At 42.6% G+C, this 16,430-nt stretch overlaps 1 protein-coding gene across 4 annotated transcripts in view; it reads left to right on the top strand.

Moving 5' to 3' along the window:
- TDG (thymine DNA glycosylase) overlaps positions 1-16,430 on the top strand; it is a 33,846-nt gene that overhangs the window by 8,405 nt on the left and 9,011 nt on the right. For all 4 annotated transcript variants that reach the window (XM_066263238.1, XM_066263209.1, XM_066263229.1 and 1 more), the window contains one exon: positions 14,627-14,775. In XM_066263238.1, coding sequence (XP_066119335.1) covers positions 14,627-14,775 — 149 coding nt within the window. The remainder of the gene's footprint in view (positions 1-14,626; positions 14,776-16,430) is intronic.

A 16,430-nucleotide genomic window follows, 5' to 3' on the forward strand; every position in this document is an offset into this window, starting at 1 on the left:
TGGAGAAGCAGATGGGCGCTTCTCCTGTGTGCCTGGCCGGGAATCGAACCCGGGACCTCTGCACGCCAGGCCGACGCTCTACCACTGAGCCAACCGACCAGGGCCCCCCCCCCTCTTTCTTTTTGTTTGTTGTTAGGAAGCTGTAAGATAATCAGGCTAAATTTAACATTAAGACAATATGTTACCTCAGAACTTCCACATTATGTTTTCCATAGCTTTATTTTTTTATTTCTGCTCTCATTTAACTTACCATAAAGTGCCAGAGATCATCTTTAGAAGATTTAGGGACATGTCAATATTATAGATAAATTCTAGATTTCTTTCAAAATTGATATATAAAATAAAACTCTAGATATTTTTCTTCATTATTTTTCACATCAGTCAACTGATTTTTAAATTAATTTTCGATTTCTGAGCCCCAGAATTTCTAAATATCCCTTATGACCCCTAAATATGCTAAGGAAGCCACATTTTGGAATTTTATTTTTTAAAGTTTAGAATCCTTGTCTAGCCTGACTAGGCAGTGGCGCAGTGGATAGAGCATTAGACTGGGATGTGGAGGACCCAGATTCGAGACCCCAAGGTCGCCAGCTTGAGCGCGGGCTCATCTGGTTTGAGCAAAAGCTCACCAGCTTGGACCCAAGGTCACTGGCTCAAGCAAGGGCTTTCTCGGTCTGCTGTAGCCCCATGGTCAAGGCACACATGAGAAAGCAATCAATGAACAATTAAGGTGTCACAACGAAAAACTAGTGTTTGATGCTTCTCATCTCTCTCAGTTCCTGTCTGTCTGTCCCTATCTGTCCCTCTCTCTGACTCTCTCTCTGTCTCTGTAAAAGGAAAAAAAAAGAATCCTTTTCTAATGTGAGTTGGGTCTCCCTAATTTATGAGTTTTAAGTTTGGGTTTTGTGAAGTATTGAAAATGGAACACATCTGTGAAACTCGGAAAGTGGTAGCAAGGACCATGGAGAGGGCGGACAGGAGGCTGCCTTCCTGACAGTGGGACAGAGTAAGAAGAGGCTTTGTGCATTCTTTTGGCTACTCATTTATCATGACCGCATGTCTTTACTTTTATATATTCCAGCTGAAAGGAGCTGTTAGCCTCTCAGAAACGGCCACAGGCCACAACCAAAAGTTATAGTTAATTTTGCTAGAATTTGCAGAAGATAAACTGCACATGATCTCACACTGTAGCCTAGCTTACCCAACTCCTCATTAGAATATTTAAATCATAAACATTGACCAACCAAAGTTTTGACAATTTATGAAAAGAGCATGGCCCTGTCCAGTGGCTCAGTGGATGGAACATCGGCCCGGTGTATGAACGTCCCAGGTTTGATTCCCAGTCAGGGCACACAGGAGAAGTGACCATCTGCTTGTCTCCCTCTTCTACTTCCACAGCTATAGGCTTGATTGGTTTGAACATGGCCCCAGGTGCTGAGGATGGCTCAGCTGGTCTGTGTGTCAACCACAGGCACTGAAAATGGCTTGGTACTCGAGCATCAGCCCCAGACGTGGTTGCCAGGTGGACCCTGGCTGGGGCACATGCAGAAGTCTGCCTCACTGCCTCCCCCCCTCACCTAAAAAAAATAAAAAGAAAAAATAAAAAAGAAACAGCTACGAATAATATTAAAGAAAGATGTGAAAGGAGAGGACATTTCACTTTATGCTGGGCACAATTTAGGCACTTCACCACTCCATCATTTTTCATTTTAAGTTCTAGTCCTTGGCAACGTATTCTCCTTATGTGTAGCCTTAGTTTACAGTACTATTTGTATTCTTTCCTACCACTTTAAAAAAGATTTATTAAAAGTTTATGTACTTTTACAGAAATATCAGTACACTTAATTTTTAAGAGCTGCATAGTATCTTCTTCTGTTAATGTTTCCTAAATCATTGTATCGTCTATTTTTTTTACATAATTTGAGAACAATATATTTAAAGGAATAAAATTTTTTTTATGTCAAGAGGAAGAGGGGGTAGCCTGCCAAGAGAGGCAAAGAAGACCTCCTGAATTTCCTTCTCCCTAAGCTTTTATTGATCAAAAGCAGAACAAAGGTAACAGGATTACAAGAGACCAGGGGATAAGGGGAAAGAAGGACAAATGGCCATTATGCCTACATGGGAAAAGGGCTGATTGGGGTCAGTACGTTTTGTTTTTGTTTTTTTGCTAATTAATAAGCACTAAGGAAGGGGCAATCTAAAACCTCTAGGCTAATATTCTAAAGCCCTTTTACATGTATTCCTTTGTGCCTGCACACAAAGTTTCTTGGTGTCTGCATCCAAGAGACATTCACTCAGGGCTTTTAACTCAAGTTCCCCAGTCAGAGTCATAGAGAGTTCAAGGTTAGATGGGTGATTCCCTACATCTCCCCCTTTTTTGCATTCCAGGGTGACACTTTATCAACAGCAGGTCAGGACTTTTTTTGTTTCTGTCTTTACTTAACAGACAGGTTAGGTGGTGGTTGTGGAAAGAGCAAGCATAGAAACAGGTTTAGGGATTTACAGGCATTTCTGTATTTTGTACAAGTTCTTTAGCACACCTGCTTAGATGTTTCAAAGGTTCCCAGGTGATGTCAGGTGCTACCTGAGTGCTTGGGAGCAAGTTAGGTGTCCTACTTTTTTTAGTTCATTTCTGGAGATGGATTCATTATCAGCTTCTGGATCTCTGGAACCAGGTTGCTTTCTAGGGGCTAATGCCTGTTCATGATGAGACTTCACATTCCTCTTTCCTTGCTGGTATTCAAAGAGAGGACCTGTTAATGACAAAATTGGAACATACCCTTGCCCCCAGTTTAGTAATTTGATTGGATTCTGCCACTCTGGGCCAGCTAATATCCCAGTACAACCTGAGAGGCTTAGGCCGTTGCTTGGCTGGTATAAAATGCCGCCTGGCTGCAGTAAGTCCAGGGAGGAAATGTTCAAAAAATTAAGAGTATAAAAAGCCTTATATAACTGTTCTTGTGGGGTGAGTCTCTCCTCCTGACTCCCCCCATTTTTGTTTGTTAAGATAGATTTTTAAGGTACAACGAGCATGTTCAATACAGGCCTATCCTGTTGGATTATAAGGGATACCTGTAACATTTTAATATTCTAGTTTTGTAAAGCTATTTAGAATGTCTTAGAAGTATTGTAAGGGCCATTGTCTGTTTTAACTACTTCAGGGCAGCCAGAAATGGAGATGGACTCTAAGAGGTGAGAAATAGCATGACATGCTGCTTTCCCAGTAGAAGGCTTAGTGTGGATCATGCCTGAATGGGAATCTATACAATAAAGAAAGGAGTCTATAGCCCTGGCCGGTTGGCTCAGCGGTAGAGCGTCAGCCTGGCGTGAAGGGGATTCCCGGGTTCGATTCCCGGCCAGGGCACATGGGAGAAGCGCCCATTTGCTTCTCCACCCCACCCCCCTCCGTCCTCTCTGTCTCTCTCTTCCCCTCCCGCAGCCAAGGCTCCATTGGAGCAAAGATGGCCCCAGCGCTGGGGATGGCTCCTTGGCCTCTGCCCCAGGCGCTAGAGTGGCTCTGGTCTGGCAGAGTGAAGCCCCGGAGGGGCAGAGCATCGCCCCCTGGTGGGCAGAGCATCGCCCCTGGTGGGCGTGCCGGGTGGATCCCGGTCGGGCGCACGCGGGAGTCTGACTGTCTCTCCCCGTTTCCAGCTTCAGAAAAATACAAAAAAAAAAAAAAGAAGAAGAAAAGAAAAAAGAAAGGAGTCTATAACTATTTCTTTTGCTTGTTTACATTCCATGTCTGTAGTAGAGATAGCTCTTTTCCAGGGAGGGAGCCCTTTTGCTACTGAAATCACGTTGCTGACTATAACATTTTATAGGTCTATGATGCTCTCTATGTTCTTTATGTAAACTTGAGTTTAGTAATAAAAACTTGGAACCTAATTGAGACAATATCCAATCAAACTGAGAAATCCTTTAAGCTGCTTTGTTTTTGAAAGATGGGAGTCCTCTGAGTTTTCTGGGTTAATTAGTAGCCAGTTTTTAAGTGTGAGATATCCCAAGTATTTCACTAAAGATGGAGAATCAGAGCTTGTCCTAGAGCATCAAGTACCATATTTTTCGCTTCATAAGACGCACTCCCCCCCCCCCCCAAACGGAGGGGGCAATGCTCATGCGTCTTATGGAGCGAATGTTCATTTTATTTAGCTGCTGCGGGGCGCAGCGCTGGAAAATATATATAGAATGAGCGCCAGCGGGATCTTAACCATCCCCATCCCTGCCCTGCGGAATCCTGCATCTACTGAGTGATCTCCTGGTTCCGGTTTCCACAGTTGCATTCAGCGCAGGAGGAACAGCGAGCAATGTTGTGTGGGCGCATTCATTGTGCATCATCGAGGGCAGACGTGAGAGGCGCGCTGCAGCTGCTGGAGCTCTGTGTGAAGTGCTGATGGCACTTGCTGCCCTGTTAGTGCTTGACCAGTTTAGAACATATATTAGCAAAACCACCAAAAAAAAAAAAACTTTAAAGAAGTGAAGACTCATTTAGCTGTAATTCCTGGGGGTCTTACTAGCCAGTTGCAACCTCTCGATGTTTCCATCAACAAACCACTTAAAGTCTTTGTGTGAGAAGAGTGAAACAAATAGATGGCTGCTGGTAATCATGCTCTGTCACTAACTGGATGAATGAAGAGACCTACTATCACTCAAGTTTGTGAATGGGTGAAAACATCATGGCAGTCAGTGAAGAATAAAACTGTGGTACAGTCATTCAAAAAATGTGGCATTAGCAATGTCTTAGATGTAAGGTGATCAACCTTTTTTTGTTTGTTTTTTACAGAGACAGAGAGAGAGAGGGATAGATAGGGACAGACAGACAGGAATGGAGAGATGAGAAGCATCAATCATTAGTTTTTTGTTGCGCATTGCGACACCTTAGTTGTTCATTGATTGCTTTCTCATATGTGCCTTGACCGTGGGCCTTCAGTAGACCGAGTGACCCCTTGCTCAAGCCAGCAACCTTAGGTCCAAGCTGGTGAGCTTTGCTCAAACCAGATGAGCCCGCGCTCAAACAGGCGACCTCGGGGTCTCAAACCTGGGTCCTTCCGCATCCCAGTCCAACGCTCTATCCCCTGCGCCACTGCCTGGTCAAGCAAGGTGATCATCTTTTTTACAATGAAAAGGAGGACAAAAATAAATTGAAGAAAATACTATCATAAATAAAAGAAACATTTTATTCATTGCAACAATAATACACTATAATATAAATGCATAATAAAAACATTTGTAATATTTTATATTGTAATTATGCTTACATGCCTTTTTAATTTTTAATAATTGTAAGAAAAAAGTACTCATTTAGATATAAATACGTCACATCACATGCAATGGATTGACTCTGCATCGATCGAATATGAACATTTACAGATTAGTCTTCCAATATCAAAAAGGAGGACATATAAGAGGACACTTTTTGAGGGAGGACGGAACTTACAAAAGAAGGACTGTCCTCCCTAAAGGAGGACAATTGGTCACCTTATTAGAAGGCCCTGAAGATGGTATCGTATATGAAAATAGCGAAGAAAGTGAGGCCAGTGATTGTGAACAACTGAGCTTCTTAAATTCTGACACTAGTGATGATGAGTTCCTTGGGTTCCCAGACAACTAGAAGAGTATTTGAACATTAAAGTCTCTTCTCATTTGTTAATAACAGTGCTAATGGTTGTTAATACTGCTGTTGAGTTTACATTGTTGAAATATTATTGTGGTATATTTTATTAAATATTGATATTTTAACACATCATTTGGTTCAGAATATTTTTTCCTTATTTTCCTCCTTAAAACTGTACGTGCGAAAAATGGAGTATCTATGACTTGAATTAGAGTGCAATCTCTGGAAAATTCAGCACTATTCAAATCAGCTTTTAGCATCTAAGACAATAGTTGGGACTCTCCTGGGGTGTTACTGTCTAACTAAACATGTAACCTTTCCAGGGGAAAGCAAAGAGGTATTCCTGTCCTTTTATTTTACAGACATGCTCAAACAGGTATTACATGACTTTATTATCATTGAAAAATAGTCAATGCACAGCAATAGCTGGTAATAGATTATGTGGATTTGGAACAACAGAATGTCTGGGAATATATGTACCCTGATTTATTGATGTCACCTTATTAAAATAAAAATTTATTTATAATAAAAAAAAGAATGGGAATAACTGTCTTATAGCTTTGAGATTTTGTGTAAATCTGTTTTACTGGAAAGCTAGAATCACAAGGGCTTGTACATAGAATTATAGATGCCTTTTTAAGTAATCTAGTATAATGGTCTTAATTTCAGCTACTAGTGCATCAGATCTTAAAGGATGTTGGCAAATCTTGCCGATATCTGTACTGAGAAAGGCCCAAAGTTGTATTGGAATGTCCTGCAACAAACCTTTAGTCTCAAGATTATTTCCTTTTCATGGACATTTCTTTAAAAAAAAATTTTTTTTAATTGGTACAGTATTTGATTTCCTTTCAAATACATTTTATCCTCTGGAAGATATGTGTGCAGTCATTGGTTTGAAGAAAATTTTACCCTGCTAGGTTAACTGGGGCAAACTTGATTAACAAAATATATATTGCCCCTAATATATTCCCTCATTGGAAAGGGACAAATTTTGATTTAACAATCATTGGTTGATTACATATTCTTACCACTTATACATAAGCTTTACTCTGAAGTCGGATACAACTTCGTTGGGTAGGATTAAGAACAGATAAAGTAGCTCCTACTATTTACAAGAGCCTTAGCAATTTCCTTTTGTAATGGTAATTTTAATTCTTAATTGTTACTAAGGAGAAAGGGAAATGCCCTTCTATAGTCTTTGGTACAACTATGTGTTTAATACATATATTTTTTTAAATCCCATTTCAGCTTCTTATAATTTTTTTTTTTTTTTTTGCATTTTTCTGAAGCTGGAAACAGGGAGAGACAGTCAGACAGACTCCCGCATGCGCCCGACCGGGATCCACCCGGCACGCCCACCAGGGGGCGACGCTCTGCCCACCAGGGGGCGATGCTCTGCCCATCCTGGGCGTCGCCATGTTGCGACCCTCCTGGGTGTCGCTATGTTGCGACCAGAGCCACTCTAGCGCCTGGGGCAGAGGCCACAGAGCCATCCCCAGCGCCCGGGCCATCTTTGCTCCAATGGAGCCTTGGCTGTGGGAGGGGAAGAGAGAGACAGAGAGGAAGGCGCGGCGGAGGGGTGGAGAAGCAAATGGGCGCTTCTCCTATGTGCCCTGGCCGGGAATCGAACCCGGGTCCTCCGCACGCTAGGCCGACGCTCTACCGCTGAGCCAACCGGCCAGGGCTAGCTTCTTATAATTTTTTAAGCTTCTTATATTTTTTACAATAAAAAGACTCCTACTTGGGTGCTCTACAATCCTGAGCCATGTGTCAGACTTCCCACAGTTAAAACAGGATGACCCGATAATCATTGCTGCAGAAATTTGAGCTAAATTCTGTTGTTTGACTCCTAGAAACCAGTAAAATATTATTTGGAATAAGTCAGAATAGCCAGGATCAAATGTTCCAACAGTTAAATTTTAAATTTCTTTCTGAACCCATCAAAGTCCCAGATAAAATCAGGGAAATCTTTCATTTAGGTTCATTCTATTCTAGTCTAAGTAACATACACAATTACTGGTTCCTTTCTACCTGAAACCAGCTTTTTTTTAAAGGGAGCTGCTACAATTCCTGGATTATTCTCGCCTGAATTCCTATTCTTATTTTTCCCTAGGTCAGTCGGGAGTGGTAGTAGAGGAGGCAAAGATAGAAGAGGAAGGAAGAAGAGAGGAGGAGGGAAAGTCCGTACAAGGAAGCTCAGATAGCAATAGTGGAGAAGCTGTAGGAGAGGAATGGGAGGTTAACATTCATTAACTTCAGAAGCCTTCATCACTTCAGAGACAGTCTCTAAATTTTTTTTCAAAAAATTTTTGTGCTTCTCCCAGAACCTTCTATTTCCAATCAGTGTCTGCTTTACATTTATTTAATATTAACTTTAGAGTTGGCATTTTCTAACTGAGCGCACAGAAAAAAATCAGGAGGAGTTACAAGGTCCCCACTTTTGGATACTTCAAATTGAAATTTTTTCATTTCAGTAGATACTTGCAGATTAACCTGCAGCATTATTAATAGGGGGCTGGTGTCCTTGGGGCTTGTCAGCCTTAAAGATATGATTCCCGTGTTAATTTTAGTTTTCTTTGTATATCTATAGAGTGTGAACAAATTTCTAGGGATATTGTGTAGTGGGTTCAAGTTTGCTGCTCGTGGGTTGAGCTTGCAGGAAATTTCACCTCCCAAGTCATCTCAAACCCTCTTACTGTAAGGTATTTTTCCCCACCGAGAAAGAAGGAAGGGGCCAGAGCCACAAAGTGTGGAATAATAAAAGGCTTTATTGAGTACAGAGCACACATCCTGCCCAACGAGGTTCCCTGGCCTTGAGGAAAGATGGAGGCCAAGGAAGTCGCAAGTGGTGACCCGTGTGAGATATTTAAAGGGTCCCTAGGGTGGTCGAGCTAATATGACATGGTGAAATCTCACTGGCTGGCAGACGGTCGCTTTTTTCCAAAGGGTTCCTGGGAAGCGCTGGGTTGTGGGCAATCCTAGCCAAAGTTCCCGGGCCTGAGCTTTCCCCATTATCCACCAACCTTACACTTATGTGTCTTGGTTTCCCTCCCCGGCTGCCTAATACAGCCGTGAGGACTCAGAGTGCTAGGTAACCAGCCTTTATATGTGCAACCCCAGACAAGTCAATAATTTAACCCTTTAGTAGTGAGTTTTTTCATGCTTACTGAAAATGAAATTAGTTCCAGTTCCAGTTATGTTTGTTTTTTTAATACATTTTAATTAATTTATTTATTTTAGAGGAAGAGGAAGGGGGAGAGAGAGAGAGACAGAGACAGAGACAGAGAGACGGAAACATGGATCTGTTCCCTTATGTGCCCTGACTGGGCTCCAACCAACTGAGCCACCGGCCAGGGCTCCAGTTCCAGTTTTATTAACTTAAAATCATGTTTGTCTGATGACCAATTTATGGAAACAAGAACATACATTTGCCTCTTTTTAATGTTGCCTTACACATTTTCAAAATAAAAATTTTTGTACAATCGTACAGTGGATGGTCAGGAGGCATGAGGACATACATGAACATTTGTACTACTCAAAGGGTTGATTACAGTTGAATTTGGAAGTCTGTTGGTCAAATAAGTTTGTAAATATGATATATATGTTTGCTCGCTTATAGTTTGCATTGGGTGTGGGGGACAGGCTGTAAGCAGGCAGGGTTGTTATACCCCTAAGGCTTAGTTTTAAGACAGCCTTTCCCACCCTAAGTGACTTTGTATCAGAGACTCCCTTGTTTGTATATTGGATTAAAGGTTTCGATTTCTACACTATAAAATGGGGCAGACCGGAAGCTTGCTCTCTCTCGGTTTCTGAGATTAGCATTAGAGGAGAGAGGGAGAGCAGAGAAAGGCCACATGGAGGAGAAGAGAAGCAGCCAAGATGGCGGAGTGCTGAGGGAGAAGCCAGTTTGTGCAGAGAGAAGGAGATGGGAAACAGGTGAATAAGGCTGGTGAGGTAGATACCTTTGATTCTAGGAAACTTGGATAAGTCAGTGGAAGCCCTGAATGGAAAGGGAAGTGTTTTCCCACTGTGTGTGTTTTTACTTGCCTGCTGGGTGCAAGCTAGAATAAAAGGTGATGGCTCACCAGTTTTTGGCTCCGTTGTTTTATTACTGTCTGACCAAATCCAGTGCGAACCTGCATGGGCCAGGCGGCTGTGATGGTGGCCGCGGCTACTGGCTTTACAAAGTCCCTATGGGTCGAACTACACATCACGAGGGATGCCCTCTTGACACCTCCACAGAGATTCTTAGTCACCTAAGAATACCCGAGACTCAGACTGGAGGCAGGAAAAGCCCCTTATCTTCGGAGCTGAACAAGCCCAGGCTCTCATTTAAACAGCAAAGGTTTTCTTTGTTCAGACTCACAGTTAAGTAGTTCCAATTGAAAAAGGTCAAAATTAAAAACCAGCCATCCATTATTTATCCCTCTGTTTCACAGACCTCAGTACAGTTTTACACAAACAAGACAATTACAGTACAGTGACAGGAGCATAACACATAAATAAATCTGATTAATCCTAATAGTGGAGTTGTTACTTGGCCCCAACTCCAAAGACAAAGAACACAGTACAGGAATCAGCATGGTAAGACCTCACAGAGTACCAACTAAAGAAACAAGTTTAGGATACAGAATTCCACTCTATTTAAATGAACGCTCCTTATATATTTCAATTTTAGAGCAACGATGCAGGAATAGAAGGAGTGGAACTATTTTATTTATGTAGTTCAATATTAGGGCCTGCATTTCCAATTTTGCATGCAAGAACTTAATTCAGGCCTCAAAAAAGCCAAATTTTGGCTATTTTCAGTTGATATTATTTTATAGATTTATAAGCATAGGTCAACCAGTTAGTCAGAATTCACCAAGGGGTACTATCCTTAGGAATGGACAGGGTGTTACCCATTCTGTTACAATGTTAGACAAAAACTAAACAGAAACCAGAATCAGACAAACCAGAGAGGAATCCGGGATTTCAGCGTGCCACCAGACCAGAAAGATGCCTGCTGATCTCAGTCAGGTGACAGAGACATTGGAGGATGGAACTAGCAAAACCTCTCTGAGTAAATAACACTCGGCTGCTGCTTGGGAAGTACTGTAGTCAATTCTTCCAGGGTCCCCTAGTCTGGGACTAATTTCAAGGCAAAGAATAGGGAAGAAACAAAATAATAGTTCAGAGGATTGTAGATAAAACATGAAAGAAAATGAGAAAAACTCGGGATTGTACAATAACAGGGAAAGCTGTAGCTTTAATAGAATCTGGGTGTCCTAATGTTAATCCTTCTCAGAGACAATTTTCCATTAAGGAAGGAGTATGATTCTTCCCAGGTCTGGGGGGAAGAGATGGGAAAAGATAGGGGGGAGCCGAAGGCTCCTCGGAGACAAGGGAGGAGGGAGGGTGTTTTGTCCTTCTTAAGCCTCCTCAGATTTCATGTTTGCTGTAACTGGCGGTTCAGGTTGACTAGGCTAAGATTTCTCTTTTCCTTTCTGCCATGTTGTGAGAAGAGGAACAGAAACCTTTAATCCTTGTTCAAACCACCTTTTCAAAACTTTACCTACTTACTCCCATAACTCGAAATCTAAGGTTCCCTCGTCAGGTAACCATGGGCAATGCTCTTCTACAGCAAGTAGGAGTTGCTGTAATGCTTTAGTCTTTTTTTTTTTTTTTTTTGTATTTTTCCGAAGCTGGAAACAGGGAGAGACAGACAGACTCCCACATGCGCCCGACCAGGATCCACCCGGCACGCCCACCAGGGGTGACGCTCTGCCCACCAAGGGGCGATGCTCTGCCCCTCCGGGGCGTCGCTCTGTTGCAACCAGAGCCACTCTAGCGCCTGGGGCAGAGGCCAAGGAGCCATCCCCAGCGCCTGGGCCATCTTTGCTCCAATGGAGCCTTGGCTGTGGGAGGGGAAGAGAGAGATAGAGAGAAAGGGGGGGGGGAGGAGTGGAGAAGCAGATGGGTGTCTCTCCTGTGTGCCCTGGCGGGGAATCGAACCTGGGACCTCTGCACGCCAGGCCGACGCTCTACCACTGAGCCAACTGGCCAGGGCCTAATGCTTTAGTCTTTACAGTACACTGAGCAGTGTGGAGCAATTTTTTTTTCCCCGAAGTTAGAAGCAAGGAGGCAATCAGACAGACCCCCACATGCACTCGACTAGGATCCACTCGCATGCCCACCAGGGGGTGATGCTCTATCCATCTGGGCCATTGCTCTGTTGTGGCTGGAGCCATTCTAGCACCTGAGGTGGAGGCCATGGAGCCGTCCTCAGCACCCAGCCAGTTTTACTCCAATGGAGCCTTGGCTGCGGGAGGGGAAGAGAGAGACAGAGAGGAAGGAGAGGGGGAGGGGTGGAGAAGCAAATGGGCGCTTCTCCTGTGTGCCCTGGCCAGGAATCGAACCCCAGCTTCCACACGCAGGGCTGACTCTCTACAACTGAGCCAACCGGCCAGGAGCAATTTTTATAAATTTTTTAAGTAAATGCGCTGCTGCTTGCTGAGCTTCTGACCCGTGTGGAAACCCCTCTTTGGCCTACTGCATTGGTCCTTTCCTCACGGCGAGTAGGGACTGCTCCTTATCGGAATTCCCTGTAAGATGCAGCCGCTAAAGAACTCTTCATGCACAAATTCCACACGATCACGTCAGGGTCAGCACTTACAGTACTCCAGCCCGCTGGGAACTACCCTTGTTGTGTGGAAAAAACCTACTCAAGACACAGTGAGGTCAAGAGAAAGAGATGGAGGTCTGCAAGGCAGGCAAAGAAGACCTCAAATAAAATTCTTAAGATATAGTTTAATTTCTTTCTTACTAATTCTTCACATTTTTAAACATGAAGATAGCGTAAAGTTAAAATGCCTCTCTAGCTCTTTGTCCATCGGATAAATGGGAGTGAGCCCCTGTTTTTCTTTGCAAATCTAACATTCGAGCCCAGCCAGTCTGGGTAGACTCTTACCTGGAGCCTTTTCCAGAAGTCTGCTTTAGTTTGCCTTCTCTTACAACCATTTTATTAAGATATAATTTACATACTATAAAGTTGATCCACTTACAGTGTACTAGTTTGCCTTTTTAATTTCTGCTTTCTGAGCTCCCTGTGTTCTTTCTCCACCTGCAAAGAGAAAGAAAACTGGTAAAAAGAGCATTTTGCCACAGAACATAGGACTTTTCTCTCCAAATAGTAAATGGCACTCATCTACTTTATGTCCTAGTGTTTTTGCTCCTACTGCATATCATGGGACATTATTTGGCATTAGCATAACTTGAATTTTATAATGTATATTTACTTTTCTCATTTTGTGCTGATGGCAATAGCTTGAGATACTAGTCTGCAGTCATCAGAACCATTTTTGGGAGATTGCTTTCTGTGAAGACCTCTGTTCCTTATATTGAACAGAGTACTTTGAACAAAGTTTAAATCGTTCAGAAGAAAGGTCTAGAGTGGGTTTTTCCCATTAATTTGTAGACATTTAAAAAATAAACAGATATTGCTAGTCCTCACTTATTGGAAGGAAAACAAAAACCCAGCAACAATTAAAAAAACAGACCCAATGAATAAACAAGTAAACAGGCAAATAAACCTAAAGATAACTTTAACTTAAATCGGAGGATGGGTAGGAATGAGGTCAAAGGGTACAAACTTCCAAGTAGAAGAGGGTAAAGGGGAAGATAAATGGTGATGGAAGGAGATTTGACTTGGGGTAATGAAAACACAATCCATTATACAGATGATGTGTTATAGAATTGTATACCTGAAACCTATATGATTTTATTAACCCCATAAATTCAATACATTTTTTTAAGAAGAGGAAGAAGAAGAACAAGTTCTAGGTACTGCTGTACAACATCACCATTCTATTATTTACTTGAAAGTTGCTAAGAAAACAGATCTTGCCTGACCAGGTGGTGGCTCAGTGGATACAGCGTCAACCTGGGACACTGAGGACCCAGGTTCAAAACCCCTGAGATCACCAGCTTGAGTGTGGTCTCATCTGGCTTAAGTGTGGGATCATAGACATGACCCCATGGTCACTGGCATGAGCCCATAGGTCAGTGGCTTGCAGCCCAAGGTTGCTGACTGGAGCCCAATGTGGCTGGCTTGAGCAAGGGATCACTGGCTTGGCTGGAACACCCCCTCTCCCTTTCAAGGCACATAAGAGAAAGCAATCACTGAACAACTAAAGTGCTGCAATTACAAATTGATGCTTCTCATCTCTCTCCCTTCCTGTCTGTTCCTGTGTGTCCCTCTCTCTGTCTCTCTTGCTAGAAAAAAGAAAAAAGATCGTAAATGTTCTCACTACAAAAAAGAAATGATAATTACATGACATTATAGAGATGTTAGCTAAGGCTATGGCAGTAATCACTTTACAGTACAGGATGGGACAAAAGTAGGTTTACAGTTGTTTGTATGGAAAATAATACAATAATTAATAAGTAATAATACAAGAATAAACTGTTTTACATACTCAGAACTATAAACCTTTTGCCCCACCCTGTATGTAATTGTATCAAATCAGCGTGTTGTACACCTTTAACTTACACAATGTTATATGTCAGTTTTATCTAAAACCTGGAGGGAAGTTTAGGCTGAGAGAGGGTTAGGTTGGAGGGAAATTTTGTGACCAGAGGATTAAATACCAACGGTAGAAACACAATTGATTTTGTGTTCATGTAAGGGTTAATGGACCTTACATATATTTCTACTAGAAAATTCCCATGATCTCACTTCAGAGAAAGTACAGGCTGACTTGACAGGACTGGTCAGTTTTATTGATGACACATCTTGTCATTAAACAGTGTGAGAATGAATTAATGTTTGGTTAGTAGGCACTCAGTAAAGGTTGGGTGAATGTGTGCGTATGCAAACAGATCTTCCTCCTCATTTCGCACCTTTCGTCAACTCGAAATAAATACTGCGGTCTGGTTTCATAATATTTAGACCCTGAAAATTCTTTTACAGCTGATCATTTCAACTTACATTTTGGTGGTTTTACCCTCATATCTTACATTTCATTGTTCTTTCAGTTACCCCCTTCAGGAAGCTCAAGCTTTCTATACATTTCCGTTTCAACAAATGATGGCGGAAGTTCATCTTCCTAACGCGGAAGTTACAGAAGAACAGCAAAAGCCAGCCGACGCTCCAGAGTCAGCTCCTGCCCCGGAGCCAGGACAAGGTAGTTTTCACCAGAACGCTATAGGAAATTAGCTGTTGGATTAGCCAATTTATTTAAGAATAGGTTGATGATGAATTTTAGCTCTATTTTAGCATTAACTTTTTTTACTCATTTTTTAAGTACTTGTTACTTGCCAGGCACTGTGGTAGGTTTTGGGAATAAAAGAACATGGGCCCTGGAGTATCTCATAACCTAGTAGGGAAAATAATAAGTAAACACATTTTATGTATGACATATATGTGTCATGCCTCAGCACACACATTGTGAAGAGGGGCGTAGGACATTGGGAGAGCTCCCGGGTTAACACCTGACTCACACTTCTTACCCTTAGTTCTTTATCTCTGATACAATTTCACAGGCTCCTACCCCATTCTAGTACTATTTGGTGTTCCTCTACTCTGGCCTCCTGCCCTTCCTTCAACATTGTATCATGAAATTGTATCAGAGATAAAGAACTAAGGGTAAGAGCTTCCCAGAGCTCAGAAACTCAAGGGCGAGGAGACTTTATCCCCCTGGAGAACGGGCTGGGTAAAATTTCAGGCCGAAGGAGGAGTATGCACAAAGCTCTCAGTTCAACAGTGATTCTGTGTCTTTGGAGTCTAGGTTATAGCAAAGAAATGGTGAGAGATGAGGCTGGATAGGGGGCAGTTGAGGCTTGTTTAACCTAAAAATGTGTATCCTGTCCTGAAGGGTACAAGGAGCTGTTGAAAGAATGTAAGCAGAGAGTGACTTACCTTTAATGGCATGTAAAACCATCAGCCTACAAGGAATACAGAGGATAGATTGGGTGATAGAGAGCAAGCAGAATAAGGCAAGGCGTGGCTTAGAAACTTTGAATAAGGGCATGAAATAAGGAGGACCTGAAGGGTGGAGAAGGACAGAATTAGGAACTGCTCAGGAGGTAGAGTCACCTGGCCATGGTAAATGGATTTCATGGGGGGACAAGGGAGAAAGAGGAATCTGGCAGCAACACCTGGGCAATTGGATGAAGGGGAGGTACCATTCACCAAGATAGAGAATGAGAAGAGAGAATAGATTTAGGCATTGGGGGTGGAAAGAAGGTAATGATTTTCCCTGGGGTAGCAGTACTGGATGAGAAATGTGCTCAGAGTTCCAGTTTATGATTCCAGGAACACATCTACCTTTGCTCTTGACTCCTGTTTTTCTAGGCAGACTGTATGTACTAGGACATCCCCAGTCACAGCCGGTGGAGGTGGATCCCTTGGCACAGGAGTGGCTAAAGCAGTGTGAGGTAGAAAAGAAGGAAGGGCAGGAGGCCAGGGTAGAGGAACATCAAATAGTACTAGAATGGGGTAGGAGCCTGAGAAATTGTATCAGAGATAAAGAACTAAGGGTAAGAAAAACGAGGCTTCCTTTGGATATTTTAGGTTAGGACATTGGTTTGTACCCAGGAGTGATTTGCCCCCTGGGGACGTTTGTCATTATCTGGAGACACCTTTGATTGTCAGGACTGGCAAAGTGTTACTGACACCTAGTGGGCAGAGGCCAAGGTTGCTGTTAAATATAGAATAGCATAGGACAGGCCCCCACAATCAAAAATTATTCAGCTTAAGATGTCAGTAGTGCTGAGACTGAGAAGCTGCTTTAGGTAGGTCCTGAGATCGGACCCCTAGTCTTGCCTTTTGAAAAAAATA

This window comes from Saccopteryx bilineata, chromosome 1 (assembly GCF_036850765.1).
Source record: "Saccopteryx bilineata isolate mSacBil1 chromosome 1, mSacBil1_pri_phased_curated, whole genome shotgun sequence".
Classification (NCBI taxonomy): Eukaryota; Metazoa; Chordata; class Mammalia; order Chiroptera; family Emballonuridae; genus Saccopteryx; species Saccopteryx bilineata.